Raw genomic sequence first — 16,693 nt, forward strand, 5'->3', positions numbered from 1 at the left:
TAGCTTCCTCCAAAGCACAACTTCCTCCTCACTCAGATTCTGCAAGTCCACCCCCTTGTTCTAAGGTGAGGTCTACACAGCCATGAAAATATGCCTGCATCTCCTGCTGTATATGCTCCCACTGATCCTAAAGCAAGAATAAAGACCTCTTAGGGCTGGGGTTGTGGCTCAGCGGTAGAGTGTTCGCCTAGCACGTGCGAGGCCCTGGGTTCAATCCTCAGCACCACATAAACATCAATAAATAAAATAAAGGTATAAAAAATTATTTAAAAAAAAATAAAGACCTCTACAGGGAAATCTCAACAAGGGGGACTAAAGCAAAATGAGATTTATCAATTTGCAACATCTTCCTTTACAGGTAGAACTGAGAAAATAAATAAATAAACCAAAAAATATTCCTGCAAACAACTTAGGCTAAGACTCTTCATTAAGCATCCAAGAATAATGGTTATTATAGCTTTTGATGTATTATTCTAAAAATTTTTAGCTTCACTCCAACAACATACAACTAAACATTTGTAGTTTCTCAGTCACTGATTCTACAGATATTCCTAAATTTAATACATAATTCTGCGACAGCTTATTTTTACTAATATTTGCAATAATATATGCAATAATGGCAGCCATATTTCTAGAGGGAAGCAGGTGTGAAGATTCTTACAGAAAGGAATCAGAATTGGTTTTCCTTACTTAAATCCTGGAATATGCAAGTTTAAGATCAGGTAATCATTATCAGAACCTCCAGCTCCACTCTGGATATGATCTCCAGCCACCTCCCAACCTGTGAATTTAAAAAAGCCATTTTTATTAGTAATAATTCCATTAATGATACTCAAAAATAGTTTTATTTAAGGTAAAAGTTACAAGGGAATTAGTGTTTATGTTCAAAGTTAGAAATACTTCAAAAGAATTCCCTGTTTTTAAGTCAGTTGTAAATTGCATACATAGGGAAACTTGTAGATACCAACAAAGATTTTATGAATGTACTGTTCTGCATAAAATTATCTAATGGTAAAACCAACAATAGTTTTCTCACTGAAGCATGATTTTAAAAAAAAAAACTAAACAGTCTTTATTCATTCTAATACACTGAGATAGAAAATCCTAGTCTATAGTAATCAATGTCAATATCCACTACTTCAAGAAGTAAGAGAAAGAAACTAAGGATTTATATTAGTGCTAGATTGGTGATTCAGTCGTTTTTGAAACACATAATCAACAGTTATAGAAAGGTAGCATGTTAAATAGACCTCAATCAAGCTAGTCTTTTAAATAATATATACTAATCTACTGCTTCTAAGTGCTCATTGTTCTGCTATCTAAAGGTTCAGGTGGTTAAAAGAAAAAAAAAAAAAGCAAACCAACTCCTAATGCTAAGAGTTAAATAACCATAAACCAAACTGGTCCAGTGGAAGAGATACCCATGGCTGCAGAGGAGATAATATGAGAGGCATTTAGGTTTACTGCTATTACGTGGTGAGGGTGAAAGGGAAGACTTCACAAATGCTTCCTAAGAATGCCTCCTAACATTCAGAAATGCCACGAAGAAGGACAGAAGAGGAGGAAAGGACAAAGAAAAGAAAGGATTAAAAGGCATATCAAGAGAACAGTACTTGGAAGGGATTACTATAACTGTGAAAGGAAACATCTCTTGTGTTTCCATATTGCCTATTATAGACTCCTCCATGTTTTCCATGTTCTCTGTGTCCTGACCAAGAAATACAGAATTCCTTGACCATCCCACGGCCTGGTCAGATGCATGTTTTTCCAGCAAGCTTGAACCCAATCCAGGGGTGGTGACGATTCCCAAGCACTGATACAGTGTTTACACTGTTGTTCAAAACTCTGAAATAAACCAGCCCTGTCCCTAAGCCAGGTTCCTCAAACCCTCCTGTAAACTCTGTCCTAACCCTCAATGTAGAAAAACTTAGGTAGAATCTTCCAAACTCACTGTGCCTTTGGGAAGTTATGTTGTAACACTCAGTCTGTAAGTTTTCCTAAAAAGTGTTTTGGACTGATCATTCTAATATCTAGAGCTTCTTTCTTTGGAATCCCAACTGGTCCCACTGTCAGTATAGTTTGGGGCACTACCTTGTGAGAACTCTGCTACTACTCTCAGGACAACTCTAGCCAAACAGTAGGTCAAACAGAACATTTATTACTATGGTTTGAATCACAGAAAAGATTTGTTGGAATTCTAATTCTCAATACCTGTGAACAGGACCTTATTTGGAAATAGAGGCTTGGCAGCTAAAACAAAACTAAGATGAAGTCATTATGATGGGCCAAAACAGCTGGTATCCTCAGGAGAAGAGGGAAATAAGGACAGACAGACACACAGGGGACAACACCATGTGAAGACGCAGACATACACAGAGAAGGAGGAGAGCCAGGTGAAGAAGAAAGGTCAGAGTTAAACTAAACTGCCATAGCCAAAGAGCACCTGGGGTCACAAGAAGCTGGAAAAGGCAAGAACGGATCTTCCCCTCCAGGCTTCAGAGAACATCACCCAGTAAAACTTTGATGTGTGGCCTCCAAAATGTTGAGAATACAATTCTGTTGTTTTAAGCCATCCAGATAGGGGACTCTATTGGGCAGTTCCCTGGGGAACTAATATGCCCATACCAGTTTAAGCAAGAAAGACACCAACGACACAAAATAAAGAGATCAATGTAATCAATATAAAGAATTAGCAGACATTTCACCTTTTTTCATACTGAAACACTGAATATACTTTTGCTATTTTATACTTGCAGTACACATCAATTTGAACTAGTCACAATTCAAGTATTCAATGGCCACATGGGGTTAATGGTCACTGTGTTGTACAACATATCTCAGGAATGTTAAACCAGAGCTCTGAAAAGTAGAACAGATCAAAGTTGGCAGAAACCTAGGAAGCACTGCCTTTTACTATGAGGCAGTTGTCATTTCATCCATTTGTAATCATCACAACTATGTAGAACACTATCAGCTAAAATGATCTCAAAAACTTGAAATATTACTCAGTTTTAAAGAAGAGTGAAATTATGGCATTTGACAGTAAACAGTTGGAGTTGGAGAATATCATGCTAAGCGAAATAAGCCAATCCCACAAAACCAAAGGCCAAACGTTTTCTCTAATATGCGGATGCTAATTCACAATAAGGTGTGTGTGGGGGGCCACTAGGGAAGAATAGCATTACCTTCGATTAGGCAGAGGGAAGTGATGGGAGGGGAGGGGAGGGAATGTGGGGATAGGAAAGACAATAGAATGAAACATACATTATTACTGTATGTATATATGTGACTACATGACCAATATGATTCTGTAACATGTACACTCAGAAAAATGAGAAATTATATCCTATCTATATATTATATATCAAAGTACAGAAATGTATTCTACTGTCACGTATAACTAGTTAAAACAAATTTTAAAAATGTTTAAAAACCATTTACTTTTAAACTAACACCCTAATAATTGTTATAATTTTTAGACATTCCCTTCCAGGTTTTGTCTATGTGTGCATTTTTACATGTGCAGTTTTGTGTTTTTTCTAAGTAAATTTCACACTTTCCATCTTTCTATATACACTTTATATTTGAAATTTTTGTTTTTTAAAACCATATTTATATTTCCTATAAAAATATTAAGGCTACAAAAAATTTCAAAGATGAAACCTAAAATTACTTAAATTTTATCAGAAACAACCAGCATTAATAATTGAGGTGTTTCTTTTACTGTCCTTCAGTGCATGTGTGCTTTTATACCCTGAGCTCCACTGCAGATAACCTTGAATATCACGTTTTATAAATGAAAACCATTTCATAAGTATTTTATGTGTACTTACTTCATCAATATGTTAGTAACTACATTAACATTTTATGATCTAGACAGGTAAAATTGATTTTTCACAATTTACCAAATCATTCAATGTTGACCACACATCCATTTTAGCCATTTAGACTGTTTTTGCCTTTAATTAGTATAGATGACAATATAATGAATACATTTGGTGGTTTTTCTGTACTTAGGTATTTCTATTAAAAAGAATCTCAGTAAAGAAATTATTGGGTCAAATGGATATATTTTTCAAGCAATATCTCCTGCTGTTACTCTGATTCTGAAAGCAATATATGTCCATGAGGAACATACCAAATGTAGCAAAGTAAACGAAGTAATTTCATACTTCATAGAAACCTCCCACCCCAAGTTATATCCTCAATATTTTGGTGTTTCTCTCAGTGATTTTTCTATTGTATACTTTTCTTTAATACATCTAAAACTTACTATATAATCCATTTTATTTTCTGATTTTTTTTCATTTAGCATTATCTATTCAAATCATTATATCAAAAATATTTCCTCATTAAAAATCCTCTTCTAGTTTTCATAACTTAATAATGTTAGATGGTTATTACATAATTTATTTAGCCATACTTGCATTGTTGAAATTTTAGTTTTTGCCTCTTTTCCCTCTTATAAATACTAAAATTAATATCTTCTGATATGATTTCTTTCTTTACATCACATTGTTTCCTTGGTATAAATCCCCAGAAGTTACTATTGAGTTGGAAAATAGGATTTAAAAATTCCTGAAACAGATTGTAAAATTATTTTTTATATAGAATCCATGTAATGACTGCATTGGAATTCCTTTTAAACATAATTCCAATACACAAAAATTTACTTCTCCATATCTGTTCTAAAACTATGCAGAATTCATACTGAGAACGATGAGCCTCAAAGCATTCCAAGCCACACAGTCAAGTCAGTCAAACCACACCCATTCTAACTCCATCACCATGGGCAGCAGCTGTCCCACCAGGCGGGCTGTCCACCTTTCACTGGGTCCTCCTCGGAGTGCTGCTCCTCACACAAGGCTGATGCTATGACATCACAGAAACATATACCACCTTGTATCTTTGTGTTCTTTACTGTTTTACTATTTCATTATCACACACTACTACAACAGAGCTTCATGCTTTTAAAATAATTTAACATTTCTAAAACTTAATGGAAATATAAAAAAAATATACCTTCTAAGTAAAAGAGTAAGCAAGTAAATCAATATTGTCATAGAGAGTTAGAGTAAAGCCTTGGTAAGATCATATAAAAGTTCCATGTAATCTCATCTACCAAGTGAATACACAACACACACACACACACACACACACACACACACACATCTTAGTCCTTTTATAGTTCATTCAATACTCTGGTCCTCCCTATTTTATTTTTTCAATAGGTTTTAACTTCATATACTTAGAATTCAATCACAGGACATATTTTAGGAACATAAACCTTCATAGCCAGATAATAACTGTGATATTTTTTCTCCCCCCCTAACCTCAGGATAAATTCCTAAAACTGGGATTATTGGTTTAAAAAGAGGAATATTTCACATTTGATATATTAAGGTCTTATCTTTCCCTCTTTCACTCATCTGTTTAATCAATATTATTTAAAGACATATTATTTGCCAATCTCACTATCCATGTGTACATATCACTTCCTATATCCCAAATGTGTCTATTTGGCAAGGTACTCACTTAAAGCATATGCATTTAAAAAGTGTGCCTTGTGTTAGTGCGCATGCATGTGTGTTTACATAATAAACAAGTATAATATGGAGAAAGGAAAGCTGATAAAAATACTAATGAACTGATAAAATTAAAGGATGCATTTCAGTGTAAAGCCCTGGTATTTTTAGTACCAGTCTCTAGTGTCAAGTTTAAAAATACATAGGGTGGGCTGGGGATGTGGCTCGAGCGGTAGCGCGCTCGCCTGGCATGCATGCGGCCCGGGTTAGATCCTCAGCACCACATACAGAGATGTTGTGTCCGCCGAGAACTAAAAAATAAATATTAAAAAATTCTCTCTCTCTCTCTCTCTTTCTCTCTCTCTCTTTCTCTCTCTCTCTCTCTCTCTCTCTCTCCCTCTCCCTCTCCCTCTCCCTCACTCTCTTTAAAAAAAAAATACATAGGTTGATAATGTGATTCATTCAACCAACAAACACTATGGAAACAATAATATTGAGTAACAGTCCTACAGAACTCAGCCACATTTTCAAGTTTTTGATTAGTGGGGATCATACGTATTTAATTAACACACTCACAGACTCTATGGTTAAGGGAATTTGAGATCATAAATCCTTTACCATGGCACAGTATTGAGCCAAAGACAGAGATGCTGACGTATTCCTCTTTAGGGTAAACAACACAGATTTTGTTACCTTGGCAATTCTATACTGGTATTTATAATCATAAATGGTGATCTTCAATATCTACTTTGAAACTGACTCCAAAAAAAATGCAAAACTAATACATTCTCAGGGCATGTTCCAAGAACCCCAGTGGATGTCTAAAACTGGATAAAACTGAGCACCATAATTTAATGCCTTTCCATCTTAACTAAGCACTTATCATACACTGCAGCTGTAATTTTTGCAGCTTGAAATAAAATAGCAATACTAGAACAAATTTAGTTTTTTCTACCTTCACAATTTCACATCTTAGCAACCTCAGCATGCAACACTTTTCTTTCCTTACTTAGTTGAGAATGTTTACCTTTTCACCTAAAGGAAGCACTTTCTGGCTTCTCTCAAGCACATTTGAACTGCCAGCATCACTACTCAGCACCTTCTCTTTGACATCCCTGAATTGTCCATATTACGTAAAGAGTTATTTGAACAAACACGTGGCACCTGCACAGTGGCTCTGTTAACTACGACGGCTACCAAGTAACCAGTGGACAGACTGTATAGCTGAACAGCATTGTAACAAGACAAAGGAATAATTCACATCCTGGGTGGGACACAGCATGATGGCGTGAGACTTCATCAGCTACTTAGAATAGTATGCAATTTAAAACTCCCAAATTATTTATTTCTGTAATTTTCCACTTGATATTTTTAGACCACTGCTTACTGCAGGTAACTGAAACTGCAGAAAGTAAAAGTACAAAAAAGGGGATAACTGCTGCATTTTATGTTTTTTATAGGAAGGTCATCTGCCTGTATTTACTGTTTTAATGTGAATCCTGGAAGATGGACACATAGCTGAATAAGACTGAAGTTTCTTGTGCCTATATTTGGCATGTTTTAAAGAGCTGAGTCTATAAAAAAAATGGTATCTGCTGCCAATATGGTGTCTCTGAACTCACCATTCATTCCATCACACTTGGAATTCCCAACATTGAAACAGGAAGTTTTCATGTTGCCAGGAAGGACATTCCACCATTTATATTCAAACCCAAGTGCTGGCTCCGTTCCCGCTGGACACGGTCTACATTCTACAGAAGACAAGTGGGGCAAAAAGAAAAAAAAAAAAAAACAATTAAACTGCAGCTGGACAACTTCTCATTCCTCTAAGCATCACAAAACCATAATAAGCAGAGAGGGAGGTGGAAAGGGGAGAGATTGGTCCATCAATTTCCTTAGAAATTGGTAAATTTTAAAAAGTGATCTGGAAAAAAATCTGGATTGGTCCATCAATTTCCTTAAAAATTGGTAAATTTAAAAAAGTGATCTGGAAAAAATTCTGGGTAGAATGTGTGGGTATGGGTATATATTTGGCATTTTTGCTTGCATAGTGGTATACTGTTCTGCAGTATATGTGTACACATAACTTACACTTATTCCATTGAGAGAGTGTCATACAACATGCCATTAAAACAGATCACTTCATATGTTAAATAAGCCATTGTGGTCTCACAATGCTATTATCTACTTTCGGTCTCAATAAGATAAGAAAATTGTCTCTTAAAAGAATTCTTCCATAAAAACAATTTAGAATAAAGTCACAATAGTCCAACAAGTTTATTTTGCTTCAGGTTCCACTCATGGACCGCTGACATCCTACCCTTTGTTCCATCTGAAAAGGTCCCAGGAGGGCAGGGTTGACATGAAGATGAACCATTGTTATAAAATCCAGGGTTGCAAGGTGGACAATCTTTCTTCTCTCCAGAAGGGGGCAATCTAATAGCATCGGTGAGATCTTCCCTGCAGATTTTGGGTTCTATCCACTTGTACATTATCTGCGTCTATAAAAAGTGAGCAAGCATACATTATCACAAAAACACTATACTGGAGCCTAGGAAATGGGAAAACAGTGGCAGAATAGAAGTGCTAGCTGAAGAAAATCTAAAATATCAATGACACAATAACAGAAAAAGCAGTTTGGTGGAGAAATGACCATTCCTTATGATTGTTTTTACCCTAAGCTACATACACAGTTTAGGGTCCACATACACAGAAGTTCGTCATGATGAAATCCCTTTTTAAAATATAGATAACCTGATTATTGTCCTTACCCTTCTATCCAGTCATTCACCTTATTCAATAACTGTGGGTTTCTACGCAGTGATTTTATCTTCTCATCTGAGACCTCCACTGCACTTTCCCTATCCTCTAGCCACAGCACATCACACCATACTTTGCACACAGTGATGGCAAAAGATCATTTTTCAAAATGAATAGAAAAGGCTTCCTATTTCAATCCTAATGGTTCACAAATATTTGTTGCTCTCTGAGTCTTTTTCAATAACTTGATGTCTGTCTAGCTATAGCTAAATTATTTTCTCTGGAGCTTCTAGGTCCTGTTTCATGTGTTCTGAACCTAAGGGTTCAGACAGCCTCTACCCTCAGGGAGAACAGTCCTTTAAACCCCATCCTTTATCCTCTTCCACACCTGCACTCACCCCACACAAAACAAGATATAATAACTAACTCAGCCAAACCCAAAAAACTGTTATCATAAACTTGATAGTCTCACTTTGAAACCAGAAATATCAAATGAATTAGCTATTCTAAAACAAAATCGATATGTTCCATGAGGGAAAAAAGGTATTCTGATGTAAACAGAAAAATAAACAAACTCTTTCATAACAAAATATAGCTTTTGAAAATCAGACTAAACATTTCTCCCATATGTCTAATAATCTGCTGAATATGTTCTTAATCCTTTAAAACAACTTCTGCCATAGGAAGTCTACTACTGAACCAGAAGAATCAAAATTAAAAGCAATTTTCCACAATTATTTCTAGTTAGTAGAAAATTATGTATAGTAAGCCCTTAGCTCCCTCAGTTTTATTCTCAAGTATTAGGAAGAGTAGATTGCCCAGTGAACAAGGATGCTTACGAAAATGCTATAAAATTATGTCTCAACATGATTATAAACAATATTTTTTTGTATCTCCATTTTCTCACATTCACTTTATAACTGTATCATGATAAATTTTAACCAGCCATTTCACCCAAAGGCCTCTGTTACCATCTATAAAATAATGGCAGCTCCAGCTGGGGCTTCCTAAATAGCTAAAAAAGTTAATTACATACTATCTCTATAATGGGTTCTCAACTTTCCTCAGGAAAGGCAATGTAAAATTCAGTGATTCTAAGAAAATGAAACATCATTACATTTCAAGGATTGGATTTTTAAAATTCTGGCTTAATAACAATGAATTTCAAATTCTGGTCCATTTATTTCCTGATTTATTTCAGCATTAATAAAAACGTGAGCTACTATACAGTTGAGAATAGTTGGTAACCACATGCAGGGGATGGGTGTTGATTCTGTGCACCACCATATAATCTTCACAATCACTCTGTATATTATTTAGAAGTGAGGAAACAATCCAGATCAGAGCTGTTAAATAACCCACTCAAAAGCCATGTACAACTGGCAAATGGTGAAGTAGAACTAGTCAAGGAGTGACAGTTTGCAAAGATAAAAGATATAAAAATCCATTTTGAGAAGTCAGCTAACCATATAACTTCCAATGCAAGCAAACTAAATTTTTACAAATTAGAAAATGTGCACTACCTTTAAGCATTTAAATATTGATTAGTCAAATTTTACATTTGACTCTGCAGCAAAAGTTTTGTTTACAAAGCCCCTTGCCTCACATGGCAGATTGATTCTCTGCCTCTGTTTCTAATGGAAACAGATGCTTTCAACTTCAGCTGACTAGGAAAGACAATAATTAATATTAATGACACTTAACACCAGATGGCTTATAATGCAGGTGAAAATCAACAATTCATTCTATGATATATAATTATAAGATGTTTTTGTGAAATCACAACCCTAATAGAGTAAAATTTACCAGACTGCCATTAAGATTACAAAAGAGGTACAATGCCTCTGTGTATTTCTGTAATTTAAAACACACACACACACACACACACATACACACACACACACACACAGAGGAATCTATTGGAAACTGGCTCCCTTATTAAATAAAGTTCAAGTCCAGGAGGACTAACATATATGCAACCTTTGAGACTGAATTTGCCCATAGTAACTGTTTTCTTCTTTCAAATGTTGCCTGGTACTAACCCTTTATAGATTGACTGAATTTATCAGAGCTGAATTACATGTGCTTTAAAAGGGGTCTGCCCATGGCCACTAACCTACCTGCCTTGTGCTCTAGGTTATTCTGGCACAGGAGGTCTCAGCCAAGCAAGTTAATGCTAGCCCCCCTGCTTCTTTCAAACCTTGATATTTCCAGTTGCTAAAGGCATTCCTCATTTGTCTCCTGAATGACCCACAAGATGCTGCCAGGTTGTATTTGACTCCTCTTTCAAAATCATGTTCAATATTCACGCCTGCTTAAAGTAGGTCCTCAATCTACCTAGCTACATGGAAGCCTCTACCTGAATTCCTTTCCTACAAAGCTTTGCTGCTTTTCTGTTTTCCCATATGGTTATCTCCTTTTCCCTTTCTAAGCTCTTGACAACCTTGGTGGTCATCTTCCTCAATGACAACACAGGGATTTAACTGGAGGTTCGCATCAGAACTTTAGGCAAGAAAATGTTTTAAATTAGATAATGATAAATATACTAAAAACACCATATTGCACACTTTAAGTGGTTAAAATATTGTCAAGAGCCCTACATGGATTATGTGTGGACCGAATGTGCATGGACGCCCACTGAATAGGAAAATCTGGTATTTGGGAACTTCCAGTGGCAATTGTGCTGGTAAGATTGCCCAGATACATGTGAGTCCTATTCGGCTCTGCCAGGTCCCACATAACACCAGAGATGGGGTGACCTCCTGTAGCCACACAAGCTCTCAGAGATGGGTGTAACCTGCCAAAATGCCAATCAATCTGTTGACTGCAAGACATCATGAAGCAAGATTCCACCCCTGAAACCTTATCCTTGCCTTTGATACACCCCCTTAAATAAACCATCCAAGCCATTTTTCAATTGGTAGCTCCAGCTCCTGTGTGGGCTAGGCCTATCACGTGCTCTGCCTTAAACCTATTCTTTCACTCTGTCTTTTATTTCTTCACTAATTATTTCAGACTGTTTTCTCAGGAGGTTTATCCCCTCCCGTGCAGGAGAAATTACCCTGGCAAGGCACTGCAGCCCAATGACAAAATACATTATGTGAGAATTCTCTTTCAATAAGCTGTTCTTTAAAATTTCTATATTTTTTAAAGACTAAAATTTTTATTTTAAACACGTTCAGACACCCTTATTGCTTCCCTACCATCCTAATTAAGCAACATAGGTCCAGGTATATTTAACTTGCTTAAATCCTATGTAAACAAAGTCAGATCAAATACCCTATTTTTAAAATATCTCCTACACTTATCTCTACAGGATCATTCAGAAGTACTATGTTACAGATACTGGGCATTTGCAATAATTTGTGCTATCTTTGATATCACAAAAAAGGAAAGAAAGTACAAGGCAAATTGATTCAAAAAAAGTAGCAACTTATGATCCACAAACTTCCTGAACTCAAAAGTAAAGCAGTTGTGCATGGAGACTGATGTCTACATAGTTTGTATGTAAGGTGTCCTCCAAAAGTTCATGTGTGAGACAATGCATGAAGATTTAGAGAAGAAATGATTAGGTTACAAAAGCCTTAGCCCAATCAGTGAATTAATCCCTTGATGGGGATTAACTGAGTGATAACTGAAGGTGGGTAGGGTGTGGCTGGTGGAGATGGGTATTGGGGCATGGTCTTGGGTATATATTTTTTTGTAATCTGACAAGTGGAGTCTCTCTCTCTGCTTTCTGAACATCATGTGAGCTGCTTCCCTCCACCACACTCTTCCACCATGATGTCCTGCTCACCTTGAGCCCCAAGGATTGGAGCTAGCCACTTTCGGACTGAGACCTCTGAAACTGTGAGCCCCCAGATAAACTTTCCCTCATCCATAGTTGTTCTGACCAGGTCCTTTAGTCAGAATAGTAAAAAAGTTGACTAAAACACCTCCTCTAAGAAGGCTTCTTTCTAAATCATCCTTCCCTACCAAGAGCTTTTCTACCCTTGCAAAAAGTTCCCTATTTGACAAGACATGTCATTTTAGGAGTGGGCAGCTATGCCTCTTCGAACACTATTACCTCTGGCTGGAATTTACCTTCTGTAAGATCACCTGATTAGCCCAAAATTTGACTCATGAAACAACATTAAAAAGTATATTTCTTCTTTCTAATATTTTCCTTACGTGCTTAAAATAACTATTTAGGAAATTTTTCTGTACTTAGATTAGAACAAAGCATAGTGAGAGATTTAAATATAATAAGACAAGTTGTTCACTCCAAAAGAGATTATAGACTAATAGTGATGAGAAAGGTTCACAAACTGCTATAATATCTAAAATAAAATGCATGAAGAGGATGCAAAGCACTGGATTTGAAAACAATCTGGGTGAGAGTTCCAGCCTTAAGACTTTCTAGCTGTTACATTAGGGAAGTTACTTCACCTCAGTGTGCAGTTTCCTCATCAGCAAACTGGGAATAATAATGTTTAAAGTGCCCACCTGTTGAAATAAACAACTAGAGGAGGAAATGTTTGAATGTCGGACACACAGATATGACGAGAGTACATGCACAAATATGTACATGATAGTAATAGTGTCTTTTGGTAGTAATGCTATCATTACTATTACTATAATTATTGTCATCATCATCATTTCCAAGAGGAATACATATGTCATGGGTATCCTCTGAGAAAGACCAAATCTCTGCAAGACATGTAAGAAATGTCACAAAGATGAACACGATTCTTCCATCCCACTGTCTTTCCCCAACTAAAAGAAATAGCCCCAGCTTCTTCAATCATATTTTATATAAAATATATGGGCCTCTCTCCACTACATTTTGCCCATTTTGTCAAAATTTTCTCAAGCTTTATCCAAAGGACAGAATTTAATATACAAAGTGGTAATCAACATAATCAACATTTATTTACTAAGTCTCTCGTTCATTTGTTTAACATGTATCACTACCTCCTATGTGCCAGCTATTATTATACTAGTTTAGAGATGTTTTTTTTAAATGAGTAAGAACCATTCTCTATCTATAGGAAGCTGAGAGATCAGTGGAGAAAATGGTCAATTTGCAATATAGTGATCTGATTTCAAAATTCTATCAAACCAATGATTACCAAGTATCAAGAGAGGCATGCACAAAATTCTGTAGGAATTTCAAGTATAGACAGGAAATCTTGTCAGACCTTCTTATGATATTTAAGAGTATATGCTTTCTATGTGCTTGACAGAATCACTCTTTTTGCAACACAAAAAAAAGCATTTTAGCCCTCCAGGTGAGTGTGATGCACACTGAAGTTAGAAAACTCCACATCTATGAAGATGTTCACATTTTTCTCTATCCTAAGCTCTGCCCTTATCACCCAGTACTCTGTGTGTAACCAGTGCTCAGTATAGATTCACTAAATAAATAAATGAGTAGGCATTCCACATGTTTAGGATGTTAATGAGAGCATCAAGATTAGAATAACTCCAATTACCTATTAGCATTTTCCTCAAAAAATTTTCCTCTATAGGCAGAAAGCAATTTATTTTGAAATAAGATTGAAAATAAATACAGAAACGTATATCCTATAAATTCTAAATTCAGAATATATATACCTCAACAGCTGCTTTCCTATTTAATCAATTTGATGATCTTCTCCAAGAAAAGGGAAAGAGAGGTCAAAGAGAGCATCACAGGACAAAGAGAACCAAACATAGTTGTTGAACAAACTGTGAAGCATCTTTAAACTACTGGCAAATCATTAGGCTGGTCTCAGCAAAGTCAGAATACCTTTTAAAAATATAAAAGTGGAACAAATGAAAGTGCTAGAACAAACAAAAATAGAAAAAATGCTGAATTCACTTCTATGATCTAAGAGTGAGTGAGTGAGTGTGTGTGTGTCTGTATATTAGCACTGTATCCATTGCTTTCCTGTCTACTTCTGAAGCCAGAAACATTTATCTTAAAATAAGTCTAAAGTCTCTCTAAAAACAAAACAAAACAAAACACTGAATTTATAGAGTTCTAGTAAACTATTTTGTTCTATAAAAATCTACAAAGAACATGTTTAGAGCTCCTCCAGACTCAATGGAAAAACACAATCCACATGCATGGGCACATAGTGGCAAGTGTGTGTGCGAGTGCATTCTGCATACAATACATTCACATATGCTCTCACTTCTGTTAGGCCCACAGATTTTGTCACGCTGATCATGGACACTGTACTCATTATTAAAATAGAAAATATGACTTTTGAATATTTTTTATGTTAGCTCAGATAAAATCCTTTTGCATATTAGAATGTATTCAAGTCCCTGTAATGCAGAATTAATGATTACATAGAATAAACTATCTTTGCCTGGCTTATTGTTAAGTTTAGCTAATAAAAGTTCATCTAAAAATTCTGTACCAAATCACTCTTCAGTCCACTAGTAGTAAGTACTCTTACTCGGCCATTGGTGTAGGGCCACCAAGACCTTATTTTCTAACTCCTTGTCAATTAACAGCTGTTAGTTTGAGTGGCTGTTCTAATTGAAAGTGATATTTGTACTTCTTACCATTTTAAGTTTCCACTAATCTAAACTGGAATGTATTTGGTCTTAAGCATTCAAAACAAGAGTCCTTTTAAAAAATAAAGATATAAGGGTAAGATGATCAATGTAAATATAAAAAGTACAGATTAGAATGTGGGAATGCAAAATTAAGGGGGGAAAAAGGAATAATTCTTCTGACAATTATGTGTGTTTTCCAAAGTAAGTTTAAAACATGTCATTATTTCAAAGGTACAAATATGTAAGAAACATTACCTAGCAGCCACTTTAATCTCAGTTTCTCTTCTGACGTGGGATTGTATACGTTAATTATTTAATTATGAGAATGGTGAATCATCTACGTAGCTTTTATTAATACAACCGCTGAGTAGCCAAATAATTAAATAGAAGTTATAAGATATTTTCATCTAGTGAGTTGCAGTACATATTTGAAAGCTGATTTCTTCCTGGCATTACTTATGAAAAAAAATATAACTGTTAAAAATAGCAGTCATCAGCGGGGTGTGGTTGCGCATGTCTATAATCCCAGCGACTGGGAAGGATGAGGCAGGAGGATCTTAAGTTTGAGGCCAGCCTCAGCAACTTAGTGAGGTCCTAAGCAACTTAGTGAGACCCTGTCTCAAATTTTTAAAAAATAAAAAATAAAAATGGACTGGAGAAGTAGCTCAGTGGTAAAGCACCCCTGTGTTCAATCCCTAGTACCAAAAAATAAAAAAACAAAAATAGGACTATTTCATGGCTCACTAAATGCCAGGAACTGGGTTGGGAACTTTATACCAAATATCTCATGTATTCTCATAGCAGTCTCACAGTATTGATATCAACCCCATTTTACAGATGAAAAATCTGAGATTTAGAGGCACCCAATCATGTACCCACAGAACTAATAAGTAACAGATTTGGAAATGAAAGCCAGGAAGGCAGGCTCCAACACCTAAACTCAGAAATCCTCTATAAAATCTCTCTCATGAACAAATTGGAGTGTGTCCAAATTGGGGAAACAGTTGGATAAATATGGGATGGATTTTTCTGAACACTGCTGATACCTTTCCATCTTCATCACATGGAGTATGGATCTGGAAATAGTCTTTTGTGGTACAGGGTGGGCGCTCCGTGCACTCACTGGATCCTTCCTCTGCAACGCATGCATACATACAAAAAAACAAAATTCATAAATGGTCCATTGTGACTCTAAGAAAAGGCAAAAATCAGAACAAAATAAAAAAAAGTTAAATAAAAAGTAATCTTACCAAAGCAATTTAGGTAGAATTAGCTAGACCTACAGAAAATAAAGGCCTATATTTTAATTTTCTCTAGAGTAATAAATCTATCTATGATATACATGGAGCATATCATAGTGCTCCCAGGAGACACTATATTTTGTTCATTATCATTGAGTACTGGAAATTTGGGAAAAAAATTAAAAGTTTCTCAGTATATATCCATGCCCACAAATCATCTAAAAGTAAAACATGGGTTAGATTGATATAAACATAGCCATAGCTCTTACCTATGGAGTATGGAATAAAAGAAAAACATAGACAAAGGGGGAGAACCCACATAGAAAGAGGTGAAATGGTAGATATGTTTTTCTCCATTCAATATTGATTCTCTTTAGCACGTTGATATCTGACCCACCATTGCTAGCTTGTGACAGTATACTTGATCAGGATAAATTTATAAAGAAAAGAGAGTATAAGTCAGCCCTACCTGAAAACTGGGCATCCTCTTTACACCTTATGCATTCTTTGGCCCCTTTCTCAGAATAGGTGTTTCTGGGACACACCTGGCAGTTGAATGAACCTGGCCTGTTGCTGAATGTCCCTGGCTTGCATGGAAAACATTCTGAAGTGTAAGCCACCCCTGTGTGGAAATGA

General features: G+C 35.8%; 1 protein-coding gene across 1 annotated transcript in view; it reads right to left on the bottom strand.

The window, feature by feature from the left end:
* The window catches only part of Elapor2 (endosome-lysosome associated apoptosis and autophagy regulator family member 2), a 152,134-nt gene that overhangs the window by 25,012 nt on the left and 110,429 nt on the right, over positions 1 to 16,693 (bottom strand). The window contains exons 7-11 of the mRNA XM_076862582.2: positions 16,527 to 16,679; positions 15,863 to 15,951; positions 7,846 to 8,026; positions 7,148 to 7,276; positions 691 to 781 (exon numbers count right to left, since the gene is read on the bottom strand). Coding sequence (XP_076718697.2) covers positions 691 to 781; positions 7,148 to 7,276; positions 7,846 to 8,026; positions 15,863 to 15,951; positions 16,527 to 16,679 — 643 coding nt within the window. The remainder of the gene's footprint in view (positions 1 to 690; positions 782 to 7,147; positions 7,277 to 7,845; positions 8,027 to 15,862; positions 15,952 to 16,526; positions 16,680 to 16,693) is intronic.

Source organism: Callospermophilus lateralis, chromosome 1, assembly GCF_048772815.1.
Source record: "Callospermophilus lateralis isolate mCalLat2 chromosome 1, mCalLat2.hap1, whole genome shotgun sequence".
Classification (NCBI taxonomy): Eukaryota; Metazoa; Chordata; class Mammalia; order Rodentia; family Sciuridae; genus Callospermophilus; species Callospermophilus lateralis.